Here is a 15,440-nt window from a genome sequence, read left to right on the forward strand (position 1 = left end):
TGAAGTAGCTGCAATTCCTTTCTTGAAAGACCATGCTTCTACATTCCTCTGCAGTAGTCTAGAGGCAATAGGAAAACTACTATTGGCCTTCTTCTTTAAAAACAATAACAAAAAAGTCTGTAAGCTCATGAGCCTATGGAGGTTTTAATTGAAATTAATAGAAAATGCAAAAGTAGAGGAAATTAGGGCAGTTGCAAAAGAAGCCTCAGAAGCAAAAGTAGATTAAAGTAGAGCAATGAGCAAACCCATGCAACAACTTAATTTTGCTTCAGATATTTCCCTCTTAGTAACTTAATTCCTTAAATCGAGCAACAAGTCTAAAGCACATGGTTTCTTCTGTAGAGGCCTATTAATTCTACCACAGTGGTCTGTCAGCTGATGAGCACAGGAACTGCAGGACTTGGGGAGTGACTTTCATGCTGAGAGACAAGTGTAGCTGGCAAGTTCCTCTGTGCTTATCCCCTGCCCCACATTGTCACAGCTTGAAGCTCTTGGTCCAAGAGACAGCACCAGCTTAAACTTCAGCAAAAATAGAATTTTTATTTTTCATTCTACAGATTGAATGGCAGTTGTGTGATTCTCTTTTATAATATTTTGTAGGAAGCTTCATTCTTGAACCTTCTAAGAAATTAAGGAAAAGACTTTTCTGCTTGTAGGTAGCTTAATGAGGCAGTTATACCATCAACCCTTACACATGTGAGAAGTCCCATTTAGGTCTGTGGAATTCCAGAAGGTGATAAAAAACAGTCTGATGTGTGAGGAAAATATGGAGGAGTGAGGACTTAAATTAGAATATTCTAAATTCATATTCTGTTAATGTCAAGAGACCTCAACCCGTCTAGTCCTGACTGGAAGCCTAACAGATTTGGTATTCATAGCATAAAAGATTTCCCCTGCTCCACTGTTGAAGACAAAGTTATTAGGAGCAAACAAAGACCCATGTCTTGTAACACAGTACATTTTCTCCTCTTCTTTTTCCTTCCTATCCTCCATCATTTCCAACCACAGTCAATGTTCTTTAAATTTCCACTGCAGTACATGGGCATAGTTCTTTTATTCACTTAATAGGCTGTTCGCTCAGGGAGGATGAAGTGTTATTTCATGATTTGTTGTATTCAATAATGTCAGAATTTTCTAGCACAGGATCCTTATTCTAAAGATATTTCTCTTCTCAAGAAATCAGTTAGTGAGCAGTTTCCATGAGAGACTTGGGTAGGACAACAGCAGTTACTTCTAGGCTTAAACTTATACCATAAAACGTTATGGAAAAATATCCCAGGGATGTTCTTCATCCATTATTTTTTCAAATTTTCTTTCTCCTGATTTCACACTTGGTTGTCTCAGGGGGTAAGAGGATAGGCCAAACTTGGCTTTAGCCTCTGACAGTGAGCTGGAGGGTGAACAGCCCCTGGGTAAATGAGCAGAGAGAAGGAAAATAAGTAAAGCACAGGACATTTTGGAATTTAGTGAAATGAAATGCCTACCCACTGTGCTCTGACAGCAAAGTGCTATGGAAAGCTGGCAAGCACAGTGTTATGGAGCTGGACATCCCCACAAGCTGAGTTTACAAAGAGAACTGGTCAGAAGACCTGCTACCAGCAGCTGCCCACTTGATCGAACATTCGAGACAACAACTCATTGCAAATGAATAGCAAAAGATGGAACTAAAAATCCCTGGCAATCCCTGCTGAAGGGATGCACACATTCCAGCGTTTTCTCAGCTTTCCTGGGGGCAGGCGATGGGTTACTTGTTGCACATTGGAGAGGGTTTCTGAATAAAATGGAGTAATTTAGGTGGAAATAGCAGAGAGACAGGTAGAGACATATATCTGACAGTTTCTTCCACTTTATTTAGCACAGTGCTCTTTCTCAGTGGGTCTGTCTTCAGCCTACTGCAGACTTGCACTGTTTGCTCTCACACTGTACCTTTAAAGTGATGTACATGCTGGGGATCACTCGAGTACATACAGAGTTTTCAAGGATGCTCTTCCTCCCCCTCTTCTGACTGGCAGTCTCGCAAAATACACAGAAGACAGGGCCAGTGGGTGAAGTTATTGATTGGGGTTTTGGTCGTTTTTTTCTTTCTTCTTCAAAAGGCTATGTCCTTATTAGTTGAAGCTCTATTATAAGAAAGAACTGCACAGTCATTGTACTCTGCTGTGTTGGATGTTGTTTGCTGAGTATGGCAGTTGTTACTGATCTGTCCAGGAGCAGAAACATGCTGTAGAGCTGTTAAACACAAATTGTTTATCCACAGAAACCCCAGAAACAGACAGAGCCCATAAAAACCTTTACTTTCGTATTCAAAGAATTGTTAACCAGATTTCCACATGTTTGAACAAAACAGTTCATTCTTTACCTGGGCCCTGTGAAAAGGGCCAAAACATTAACTTTTGGGTTATTTTTAATATTCTTTGGGAAAAGGAAGGAGTAACATGTAGAGTTTACATAACAACTACAAAATAGAGTCTGATCCAAACGGTTTCCCATTAATTTCTGGAGACTTTTTATATAAGTTTCTACTCCTGCCATGAACCTTTTCAAACAGAGTGACTCCAACACATATGTGTGCACACTGCTTCTCTCCCAGGTGTTTTTTTGGCAGCTGGGTACACAAGGCTTTTTCACTGGTGGCCAGCACAGATGTTGGCACATGAGCAAGGAATGCGTGCTCCTGTGCTTCTCATGACAATTGCTATTTCTTGTCTTGGTCTCCTGATTCAAAGAGCCACGGATGTGTGGGTCATAGGTATCTTTGGTTTGGAAAAAGAGCAGAGAAGTGCAACTGGGTGCCTGTGGAAAAAGCCTTTAGCATGAGCACGTGTTCATAGGTAACATGAAGGTAGGTGGCTGGCAACTGTATGCAAGACACCTCCTCCCCACCACTCAAGTGCACACATACAGCCTGATTTCAGGTGCTGCATCTTAAATTGTACTTGTAAATGCCCAGGAAGGAGTAGGATGTTTAGCTCCTGCTTCCTGACAGTTCATTTCTCACTCAGAAAATTACTGAGGATGAAAAAAACAAAGCAACTTATTGCAGAGAACTTCCCAGCTGAAGTCCTATTTGCATGTGTGTCAAACGGTGGGAGGAAAATGCTCTCCAAGGTTTCCTGCTGTGAGCAGTAGACTCAGTATCTCAGCTGGCCTCTGCATTTTGATGACTCTGTTACAGGAAGCTTTTTCTCCTGACAGACTTTGAACACACATAAAGCTCAGTCTCAAGTTCCTGCATCAGCCCAGAATTAAATTGGGAGAGGTAGGTGACCAAGAAAGTCTGTGTGTTTAAAGGAGAAGTATTATTTAGAAGCTCTCAGAAAAACATGAAAAGAAATAGAATATAAGTAGGTTCTGAAACTTCTGAGCAGATTGAATGATGAGTAAAAAGTACCTTTCTCTCCCAAGAACTTCTACTTAGATATGACAATGGCATTATCAACAAACTAATTGTGCAATTACTGAATGCCACCCTGAGTGTGTTTGCTTGGGTGGGAAGTATTGTGTCTCACATTTCTACTTTTTCTTCAAATACTCTGCAGAAAATCCTGTTATGAATCTGTCTGCCTGTTAGCTTTTGCTCTCCTTAAGCTAAGCTGAAGAAGGAAAAATACGTGCTGCTGTGGCAAACAACAGACAGGGGAAAAAAAATCAAAGGAGATGAATGAGGTTCCATCACAGTAGGAAATTTAGGAAAAGGTTAGAGATGACAATATTGGGCATGGTGTGTAGCCTGAAGTAATCTTGTAAACTTCAGGAAACCAGACCAGATACTCCAACTTGCCCTGTCTGGCTCTGCTGTCTTCCAATTACTGTCTACCATCAGGCTACACAGAAAATTTCTACTGATAATGATAGAACCTCTAGCTGGATTTCAAAAAAGGGGTACAACCAAGTGATTCTTTAAAACACCCCTTAAAGTGTTTTATTCCTTAAGCACATCATCATCTTGGATCTCAGCCTTGACCTTAAGCTTGTGCTTATGTTATACTTTAAAATTATCCTCAGTCTGTTTTGGATTGTTGTCCTGACATATAAACCTAAATCTTAGTGAGTTTGACATGATGTAATGCTAGGGCAAGTAGCTTAGAGATCACTTAAATAAGATTTGGAGAAGTAGTTATTTTTTGTGACTGTAAATTAAAAACGAAAAAATATGACATACTAAAACCTTAATAATGAAATTGTGTTGCATAACTAAGTTTCCTTCTCAGATAAGTTCTACAACACCATAAATACATGCCATTGGCAATAGTCACTTATAATAGAAACAAGAATGACTTGCTTATAGTGCAATTTCAGTTCTCAAATACATACCCATATCATGGTTTACTTGGTTAAAATATGTTATTTTATTATGCTCCCTGCTTGATGTTTGATTCAGTTTTCTTAAGTAGTTGTCTGAATGGTGGTGGGAGTAGTGACCTCTTTGGAACTGTCAGTACTCTCCTTCACCTACTAAATAAGCAAGGAATGAGTTTAACATACCACTTAAGGTAGCTGCTTAAACAAAATAGGCGTCTTGATCCTTACACCTGCATTTCTGTGCCTGTCGTTAAAACAGAGCTATGAGCCAGATATCATTCTAAATGAGTTTTATTCTAGACCTTTGCTCTCTAATTCATTGGTTTATTTAAATAGAGTTTGAAAAATTCAGCTTAAACTATATGCAAATCCTTCTAAACCGGGTCCTTTACATACACACATTCCCTTTTATGTGAACAGTACTTTGTTAATGGCTCAATAATTAAGGGAGTTTACATTTTAAAGACTTCAGTTTTTAATTGGCTGAATATTAATCACAGATCAGTTTCAGTTCTGTTGTGATATGCAAATTATTGATGCCTCAGCTGCATTTGTTTTCAGGTATCAATCTAACCGCATAATGCAAAATAACATTCTGCAATTATTTCAATTAGATGCAGTCAGCCTTTGGAGTAAGCTATTTATTTCATTTCGGTAAATGAAGAAAGCAGTTGCTGTTTTCCATTCCCTGGTGTTTACTGCCCAGAACTAGGACTCACAACTGGTATGTGTACAGCACATAAACAGTTTTCTAACTGGATCACGTTAGAATTCATGGTAAAGGGCAAGCAATTGAACTCCCCTTGCAAGATTTCATTTGGCTAACTGACTCTTCTGCTTTGGAATGAGATGTCACCTTGTTTGGGGGTATTCATTACCATTTTAAAGTGTATTATGAAAGGTAGAGTCAATAAGGGTTCCTAATTAGTAGAATCTGTTTAGGATAAGTGCATAACATTGGAGGATTTTTTTCCATCAGACTGCAGCTGTTACCTAGGCAGAGAGGAGGAATTCCACCTAACCACAAAGAATAAGATAGACAAATAGCTGCGCTGTTTTAAGAACGGGTCGGGTATGTCTCCTCGCAGCGATTTCGCTCCATAATTGCAATCCACATTAAATGCAGCAAATGTTACCACCCTGCCCACTCAGCTTCCACCTCTACTTTTGTTTCAAGCGGGGAGGGAGACAGAAAAGGAAGGGGGGGGAGGGAAGTCCTTTCTTTCTTTCTTTCTTTTCTTCTCTGTTTCCCCGCTCCGCTCTCCCATCCGCGGTACCCAGCGGCTCCAGGCGAGGGGCCCGCGATGCCCCGTCCCGGCCGCGCCCCGGGCTGCACTTGTAGCTGCCGCTGCCGCCCATGGCAGCCCCGCGGCCCCGCCGGCCCGGGGGGCTCCTCCCGCCCCGCCGACCCCGCCTGAGCCCCGCGGGGGCGCAGCCCGGCGCCTCCCCGGCAGCGGCACCGGCGGCGCGGCGCCTCCGGGCGTGCGGGAGAGGCTCCGGCGGCGGCGATGCGCCGGGATTGCTCCCCCGGAGCGGCGTCTCCCTGCCCGCCGAAGCAGCGCCCGGGCGCTCGGTGCGTTGCGTGTGTTGTGTGTGAGTGTGCGGGTGTGCGTGTGGCGAAGGGGAGGGGGCTCACTGCGTGCAGGGGGTGGGCGAGAGCAGTGCGATGGGAGCGGGCGCCCGTGTGCAGAGGGATCCTCTCCCCGCATGTGTGCGGGGGACCGCGGTGCCGGGGCAGGGCTCAGCCAGGCTGCTGCTGCTGCTGCTGCATGCGGCGGAGCCCGCGGGGTACCGCAGCGCCGGGCATCCCCTCGCCCCGCGCGGCCGGGGTTGCTCGCCCCGGCGGCCGCCCGGTTGCCCCCGCCGCCCGCTGCGGGCGCGGAGCCGCCGGAGCCGAGAGCGAGCGGGGAGAGCGGCGGAGCGCAGCCGAGCGCGGCCGCGGCGACCCCGGGCGCCGAGGTAGGGACGGTGCCGGGCTGTCCGCCGGGAGCATCGCCGGGGGCGGCGGGCGCCCCGCCGGGGGTGTGAGTGCGGGCGGGGGTGGGGGCACGGCGGGGCCGCGTGTGCGTTGGCGTTTTAATTTCTTCTAATTGTTATGAAGGCTTTGTTTTCATTGCTGTAATAATTACTGATGCTCTTGTAAAGGGGAATGGGGGGGGGGGGGGGGGGTTGGCCACATGAGCAGGCGACAGTGGCTTCCTGCCGGAGCCTCTCTGCCATCGCGCTCGCCGCTCTCCGCAGCCGCCCGCCTCCCGGAGCCCTGGCCAGCGGCACCAGGAGCAGCGCTGCCCTCTCCCATCCTTCCTGGGAGAGCGGAGCGACCGGGATCGGGGCGGCCCGGCGGAGCCGGTGGAGGTGTGGGAGGGACGGGGGGAGCAGGATCTGCGCAGCGGGGCTGGAGAAGGGGGTGTGTGGATGCGCTGCGGGCTGGACTTTGCAAAGGTATCGGGGCGGCGGGGGTGGGGGGGAGGTTGGAGCGTTTGGCGGCGGGGACCACGGTGGTGCCTTGTAGCGAAGGGAGGGTGGAAGGGATGCGGGGCTTCTCCGCTCCCGGCTGGCATGTGCGCGCCTGTGTGCGCGCCCGTGTCCCTCCTGCCCTCCCCCGCCGGGAGGCAGAGGGCGACGGGGCGCCCACGACAGAGGGGACCCGGCACCAGCCGAGCCGGTTGCGGCAAAAAATTGCGGTAGTGCCGGTACTGCTGGTCGGGCTCGCCGCCCCGCCGCCAGCCCCGCGCAGCGCCCGCAGTGTGCCCGCTCGGCACCGGCCGGGGCCCCGCGGCTGAAGAAGAAGAGGGGACTCGAGCGTGGGCGAGGCAGGGATGCGGGAGGACGGCGCCTGGGAGTGGGAGGGAGATGAAGCGATGGGGCCGCGGGGCCATCGGGCTGCCCCTGGGGGCGCGCTCCCCGCGGCCAGGGTCGGGAGCCTGCGGGCATGAGCAGCGGCTGCTCCGCTGCCCCTTCGTCCTGTGCTCCCCCTTCCCCCCGTGCTCCTGCTCCGCGGCCTCCTTGACCCCTTCAGTCATCCCTTCCTCTTATCCCTCCTTGCCTCCTCGGAGCTTTCCTTCTCCCTCTTGTCCTTCTGTCCTGCGTTGTTTCCTCATCCCTCCTCTGCCCTCCCCTCCAGGTCCCCCGGCACATCCTCCCCTTGTGTCTCCCTCCAGTCCGGTTCTCCTCCCTCCAGCTGGCTCCTGCTTTCTCCACTTTCATCCTGACTCCCTCCTGCCAACGCAGTGGCTTCCCACAGCAGGAAATGCAAGGGACAAGTTGGGGGTAATGGGAAGATGGGGGCAGTGCAACATATTGATTATTGACTGATTTGTTAAAAAAAAAAGCTATCTTCTTACTCAGAGGAAATGCTGTGGCTCCAGTTCTGCATAAAAAATGGCAGCTCAGCTGGTCTGACTATATATGAAGGGTTCTTATCAATGCAGGAATAGGAGAAAATTACATAATGATTTAGAAAAAAACAGTTCTCAGGTTTCAGTAGGGTCAGGCTGGTGAATTGTGACTTTGTTTTGCCCTGCAAGTCAGCGTATTATTATTCCTGGGGATGGGGCTGTGTGCTTGTGCATGCTTCTCTGTGTCTGTGTGCTTCCATTGGTCACCCAGAGCTGATGTTCTTGTTTTGTGGATAGTTGTATTTCTGCAATCAGTTTACCACCTATTTATTTAAACTAGGCGTAAGAAGTGACAGAAACAATGTGTGTGCATGTCTATGTATCACTTGAGTGGATGTCTTTATTATCATACTGATAAATCTGTATGTGTTGATGCTGTAGATACATACATTGAGTACTGACATTGCTTTCTGTGTCTGCACCTTTATCCTTTCTGTATTGTGCTATCCCAGCCCAGATGTTTGGGCATGCATAACATCAGCATTTGTGTTTAATATCCCTGAAATGCACAGCAACATATGAGCAGTGCGGGATCGAGGAGAGTAAATATGCATAAAATTGGAATCTCCTTTGGTTATTTTACTTTGTTAGTTATGCATGCTTGGTGTGTAGAAGAGAGAGAAATGTATTTGACAGACCTGAGAGTTATTTGTGTTTGTCTACAGAAATTTACATTCTGTGTTTGAAATCATCCTAGCTCTCGTGTATTTGTTTGGTTGTTAAAATCTTTCATGTTATTTTGAATTCAGTGCTTGTAGTTTATCTATAATCCTTGGCAGGTACAGTAGCTCAGTGGTATACAATTTTTAACCCAAATGACGTTTTGGAACAATGTCAACTGAAAAATGTTTTCTTTTTTTCTTTCCTTCTTTCTTTAGATTCTTTATCTTTGTTCAGGAACCTAAGGTTGCTTGCTGATCACAAGAAGATGTTTCTGTGGCTCTTTCTGGTTCTGTCATCTCCAGTTTCTTCTACAACTGCAGATGCTGATATATCTGTGGAAATTTGCAATGTTTGCTCCTGTGTGTCAGTTGAGAATGTACTCTATGTCAACTGTGAGAAGGTTGCAGTCTACAGACCAAATCAGCTTAAACCACCATGGTCTAATTTTTACCACCTCAACTTTCAAAACAACCTGCTAATTGTTCTATATCCAAATTCCTTTCCTAATTTTACACATGCGGTGTCCTTGCAACTGGGTAATAATAAGTTGCAGAACATTGAGGGAGGGGCCTTTATGGGTCTTAGTTCATTAAAACAGTTGCACTTAAACAACAACGAATTAAAGATTCTCCGGGCTGACACTTTCCTTGGCATAGAGAACTTGGAGTATCTCCAAGCTGACTACAATTTAATCAAGTTTATTGAACGGGGAGCCTTCAATAAGCTTCACAAGCTGAAAGTCCTGATACTTAATGACAATCTGATTTCATTCCTTCCCGATAATATTTTTCGATTTGCTTCTCTAACCCATCTGGATATACGGGGGAATCGAATACAGAAACTTCCATACATTGGAGTTCTGGAACACATCGGGCGAATTGTTGAATTGCAGCTGGAAGACAACCCCTGGAATTGTACTTGTGATTTGTTGCCTTTGAAGGCGTGGCTGGAGAACATGCCCTATAACATCTACATTGGAGAAGCGATCTGTGAGACACCCAGTGACTTGTATGGAAGGCTGCTGAAAGAAACCAATAAGCAGGAGCTGTGCTCCATGGGGACAGGGAGTGATTTTGACGTGCGCATCCTGCCTCCCTCGCAGCTGGAGCCCGGCTACAGCACACCAAACGGCCACACCACCCAAACATCGGTGCACAGATTAGTCACAAAGCCACCAAAGACTACAAATCCTTCAAAGATCTCGGGGATAGTAGCAGGCAAAGCGTTCTCTAATCGCAATCTCAGTCAAATCGTATCCTACCAGACCAGGGTGCCTCCTTTAACTCCTTGCCCGGTCCCTTGTGTTTGCAAAACTCATCCTTCAGACTTGGGATTAAGTGTAAATTGCCAAGAAAGAAATATAGAATCCATGGCTGAACTCGTACCAAAACCTTTAAATGCCAAGAAACTGCATGTGAACGGCAATTATATTAAGGATGTGGATACTACAGATTTCACCGAGTTTGAGGGGCTGGATTTGCTACATTTAGGCAGCAATCGGATTTCAGTGATCAGAGGAGACGTTTTCCGCAACCTTACAAATTTACGGAGATTGTATCTCAACGGCAATCAGATAGAGCGTCTGAGCCCTGAAATGTTTGCTGGCCTCCACAACTTGCAGTATCTGTATTTGGAATACAATGTTATCAAAGAGATCCTAGCAGGCACCTTTGACTTAATGCCCAATTTGCAGTTGCTCTACCTGAACAACAATCTCCTCCGAAGCTTGCCAGCATACATTTTTGCTGGTGCACCACTTGCTAGACTGAATCTGAGGAACAATCACTTCATGTATTTGCCTGTAAGTGGTGTTCTTGATCAGCTAAAATCTCTTACACAAATAGATTTGGAAGGTAATCCATGGGACTGCACTTGTGATTTAGTTGCTTTAAAACTGTGGCTTGAAAAGCTAAATGAAGGTATTGTGGTGAAGGAGTTGAAATGTGAAACACCTGTACAGTTTGCTAACATAGAACTTAAGTCTCTGAAAAATGAGATCCTCTGCCCTAAACTTTTAAACAAGCCATCTGCTCTGTTCACTAGCCCTATGCCTGCTGTTACTTTTACAACACCACCGGGACCGGTTCGGAGTCCTCCTGGTGGCCCAGTTCCATTATCCATCCTGATCTTAAGCATATTAGTTGTGCTGATTTTAACAGTGTTTGTTGCTTTTTGTCTTCTTGTTTTTGTGCTTCGGCGCAACAAAAAACCAACTGTAAAGCACGAAGGGATTGGAAATCAAGAGTGCAGTTCTATGCAGCTGCAGCTGAGAAAGCACGACCACAAGTCAAACAAAAAGGATGGACTGGGTGCAGAGGCCTTCATTCCTCAAACCATTGAGCAGATGAGCAAAAGTCATACCTGTGGCTTAAAAGAGTCTGAAACGGGCTTCACGTTTGCTGACCCGCCAGGGCAAAAAGTCATTCTGAGAAATATTAATGACAAGGAGAAAGATTTGTTGCATGTGGACACCAGAAAAAGACTTAGCACAATTGATGAACTGGATGAGTTATTCCCTGGGAGGGATTCCAATGTATTTATTCAAAATTTTCTGGAAAGTAAAAAAGAATACAACAGCATAGGGGTCAGTGGCTTTGAAATACGTTACCCAGAAAAACTACAAGACAAAAAAACCAAGAAATCGCTAATAGGTGGTAATCATAGTAAAATTGTAGTAGAACAAAGAAAAAGTGAATATTTTGAACTAAAAGCTAAACTTCAAGGTTCACCTGACTACCTACAAGTCCTTGAAGAACAAACAGCTTTGAATAAAATATAGGTCATACAATCTTATTGCCTACAGAGGACATTTATTTAATGATGAAAGTGCCTTTTGTTGACTTTTAACTTCCAAATACTATATTATATTGGTAGGCATAGAGGCAGGTGTATCCAGGGGTGTCTGATTAACTGTAGCTGCGTATGATTTGTCGAGTAGAGGAGAATTTCCTTAATAGATTTTACTGCATAAAGCTCATGCCCAGTGGAATCCTGTAGGGATACTGCAAACTCTATTGCCAAAGGGATGCTTTATACACGTTACACTGAATTTAACCTCAAGAGGCATATATGTTTTGTATCTTAAATGCAAACCATCGTCTCCTTGTGATTTGTTAGAGCAAACACAAGAAACCTGGTACTGATATTTGTACCTCAGCTGGGTCCTTCATCCTGCACGTGGATTTAAGTTGGTGGAACTGGAGTAATCCTTTGATTTGTGGTGTTGTAATGGCACTGTTTAAAGCTTATCTGGAAAGTAACAAGCATGCAAAGAGAGAACATTCAATAGTATGTGTAAATTGGTTACATTTATGGGCTGCATCTTGAAACCACTGGAAATATAATGTTAAATTGTGCAAATATTTGTTTAAAATATACCATGCATTACATACCTATGGAATAAATTTGACCACTTGAAGCATACATGTCTATACAGAAAATTAAAAAAAAAAAAAAAGAAAGAAAATAGTTTAATCTGACTTCTGCGGTATTTGTGACATCTGAAGACAATATTTGATGTTTATGCAGAATCTGTTCTAAGACTCATCTCCAATTAAAACTAGAGTTCCTTCTCAGTTACGTGAAACTCTTGCAACCCAACAGGTTGTCCAAAAATGTCAAAGTGCTTACTGTGTGAGCGTGGCAGAAATTATTTTTGTAATATAATTCATATTTATGAAATACTTTGTATACTAAATAGGAAAGAATATGTACTCCTTAATATGTATTTAATATGCCTGACTTGTTTTCCTGATCACACTGCATTAATCATTCAGTATAAATAAAACCAGAACAATATACCAAACAGCAACCGGGGATGTAATGTATAGCATTATCCAGAATTAAGTGATCAGATATAATGATAATAATAATAATAATAAAAAAACAATTGTTCTGTACTATTCTTGTGAGATTAGCATATTATCTTATTTCAGATTTGTTACCAATGGTGCGTTTTAAAATAGATTCATTAGTTTTTTTAGTATTGTGTCTTAGGCAATTATTTGCCACCAGTTTTCTTGATTTTCAGGTCTCTACAGCTTAACTTAAATAGTGTTCACTACAAGTATTTACAGGAATTCATGCTAAGGGTAATATTTTAATTGGATATGCAGAAGTTTTCTGTTCTTGTTATCTCTCTGGCTTCTGTTAGTCAGCAAAACCTGATCAGAACAGTGAACAATATGGCAAATCATGTCTGTTTAAAACCACAGTGTAAAATGAATATAGTGGTCTCAGTTCAGAGTATTGTGTAGCTCATACCTAGAGAGTAAAAACTTGCCTTTGTGAAAGCTGAATCTGAATAGCTAGGGAAAAAAAAAAGTAGGAGAATGGAAAATCCCCACTGTTATCTCACTGATAGATGGTACTTTGACATGAGAATGGAGATATATTGGTAAAGCATCCCATAAAAAAATCTATGCGAGGAGATTAACAAAAGTTCTTTGTCTTCATGAGCTTTGAATAAGACCGTATTCCCTCCTTTACTTCCAGAACCTTTACCCCTCCCTACCTTTTATGATCAATAAGTCAGTTAAGATAGTAGGATATAAACGTGAATGTTTTTCATGAATTTGAAACTAGCAAAAATTAGAGCAAGACCCAATAATAATACTGTGGAGAAGGCTGTGTCAGCTATTTCCAATATAAACCTCTAATTTCAGGGCTTTATTACAGTGATTTGAAATTTTTATTCTGGAATGATACTTGGCAACCACTCTGCAGTATATTTTTAACAAAATATACCAAAAAAAAGAAAGCACTGCTTCTTTATTTAAGAGAAAGCAAACAAAACATTTCTCTACTTTTAGCCATGTGTTTATGCTCTTGTGGCTTAGAGAGAGGGTTGTTTTATTATTTTTCCCCATACTTCAAAGTATATACGTGACTTCAGATAATAGAATTATAACAGATAAATTAATGGCTGAGTTTCTTTCAAAAAGCTGTGACTATCTGTGCAGAATAATTAATGTAATTCAGAATGTCATAGGGATTTTCAGGACATGGATACTATATACATATGCACATCTAGCATGAAAAGTTCCTGATTGACCAATGATGCAATGCATGGCTAAGGCTGGAAAACGAACATGTGAGTTTGTTGTCTGTGGATTAAGGAGTGTTAATGATGCACTGACCTGGTAGACTCTGGTGGCTCCATCAGCAGGCTAAGGATGAGGGGTCACTGTGCCTGCTCCACTCAGTGCTGTGTGGTTTTGAGGATGTGTCCAAGTTCACTGGGATTTGCCAAAGCAGGAGGATTCTGACACACTCAGTGCATTGTCAGACTGTCATGTCCCTCTCCCTGCTTGAGAGAGACAGGTGTTAAAAATATTAAAAGTAGCAAATAAGCCAATACTTTTAAGTGATGATAAAATTGACATGCTTATGACTCATGTTGCCCTGAGTTAAAAGAATAATTATAAATGATTGTACCTTCCTCAGCTAAAAAATTGAGGGGGTTTGGTGTTGTTTTGAGGGGAGGGGTGTTGTTTTTTGGGGTTTTTCTTGTTTTTGATTTTTGTTTTGGTCTTTTTGTTATGGTGTCTTCTATTTGCTGATCAAGAGAAGAAGAAGAACTGATCTGTTATGCTGTACCATTACAGTGGGTCAGAGTTTCCTGACCACTGGGGTCCCAATCCGGTAAAAGTATTTAAGCTCAACCTAAATCCTGTGCAGAGGTACTATTCATGAGCTAGTAATTACACACCTGCCCAAGAGTGGGGCTTAGATAGAGTTTTGTCATTGACTTCAAAACAAGCCAACTCAGAAACATTGTATATAACACATAGAGCCCAGAGACTCTTCTGGGGTTATGCAGTTGAGTGTAGGTTCACCAGCATCACTAAAGGTTGCACAATCCGGACCTTCCTGTAGAAATCGTTCCTAAGTGTTTGACAATATATGGTGCAATATGTAGGCATAATAGTGTGAGTGAAGAATGCAAAAGCTGGCAAAACACTATATTTCTGTGAAATTGTCCCTTTGAATGGCAACCTTAATGTCAGTTTATTTTCTCCATGTTTTGAAGCGGTGTGTGTGTCTGCACAGCAGTTTTAGTGTAATGTCCATTCAAATCTCCGGTCAGTCTTTCTGAGAAGGTGACTCTTCGGATGTGGCTTAACAGGTCTGTCTGTTCATTATCTTGGTTTGAGTGGCCATGCTTGTAAAATGGCTGTTAAGACCCATAGACATAAACTAAACCAGTGAAAGTGTTAACATAATCTGTCGTCTCCACTGTATTATAAGGAAGTTTCCGTTTTTAAATGAAATCAATAAAGTGTAATTGTTTCCTTGAAAAAAAAAAAAAGAAAAAAATTGTGCAATTTTCTCAAAAGGCAAATACCACGGTGCAAGAACACAAGACCAGGTAATTTATGTTTTGCGTTTAGTGTTCAAGATTGATAATAATGCAGCAATCTAGTATAAAAATCTTTTTTAAATGCTTTTTTTTTTTTTTTAAAGCCATAAATTATAAAGGCATGGCCTTGTGAGTAATGTTAACAAATGTTTCAGAATCAAGAAAAAACATCCAGAACTTGATGGTGGTATAATATCTATAATATCTTTTGCATGATTTGTATGTTGATATTGTATGAAATGAGCACAGTGAGACTTTTTTTTTTTGGTTGCATCCAAAGAGTTAGGAAGGAAATATAACAAGAATGTATTTATAATCACTCTATTTTGAAATAAAGTAAAGAAAACAAAATGTATTGGCTTTACCCTGTTTTGATCATTACTATTATAGTTTAAGATAGTTACTTATGACATCCAGCCCAATGTAAAACACAGAAAGCTATTGTTTATTAATTTTGTTTGCCTTCATCAACATCCAAATACTAGTCAGTGTTGATTTCAAAATTTGTATGAAATATTAATAAAATTGTTTGGTACTATTGTATTTCTGAAACTAGACTTTGTGAAGTGGCTGTAATATTCTCTTTTGGATCATTTGTATATGGATGACAGAGAATCTATAAAGCAGTTAAACAGTAATGTTTTCTAATCACTTCAGCAATTTGTTATCATATTTTATGAAAGTTTTTCCCATAAAGTTGTCCAACAAAATCTTTC

At 42.8% G+C, this 15,440-nt stretch overlaps 1 protein-coding gene across 3 annotated transcripts; it reads left to right on the plus strand.

Moving 5' to 3' along the window:
* The first annotated feature begins 5,800 nt into the window (after nt 1-5,800).
* Nucleotides 5,801-15,079, plus strand: SLITRK4 (SLIT and NTRK like family member 4). 3 transcript variants are annotated; one of them, XM_027645410.1, is made up of 2 exons: nt 5,801-5,875; nt 8,579-15,079. In XM_027645410.1, exon 2 carries the CDS (start codon nt 8,629-8,631, stop codon nt 11,140-11,142), a length of 2,514 nt encoding a protein of 837 aa, XP_027501211.1. In that variant the 5' UTR covers nt 5,801-5,875; nt 8,579-8,628; the 3' UTR covers nt 11,143-15,079. The 3 variants fall into 3 exon arrangements, with proteins under 3 accessions (XP_027501211.1, XP_027501210.1, XP_027501212.1); XM_027645409.1 differs by lacking the exon at nt 5,801-5,875 and adding an exon at nt 6,072-6,261; XM_027645411.1 differs by lacking the exon at nt 5,801-5,875 and adding an exon at nt 6,552-6,744.
* Nucleotides 15,080-15,440: the final 361 nt, after the last annotated feature.

The sequence above is a fragment of the Corapipo altera genome, unplaced genomic scaffold (genome assembly GCF_003945725.1).
Source record: "Corapipo altera isolate COAL_440 unplaced genomic scaffold, ASM394572v1 65, whole genome shotgun sequence".
Taxonomy (NCBI): domain Eukaryota; kingdom Metazoa; phylum Chordata; class Aves; order Passeriformes; family Pipridae; genus Corapipo; species Corapipo altera.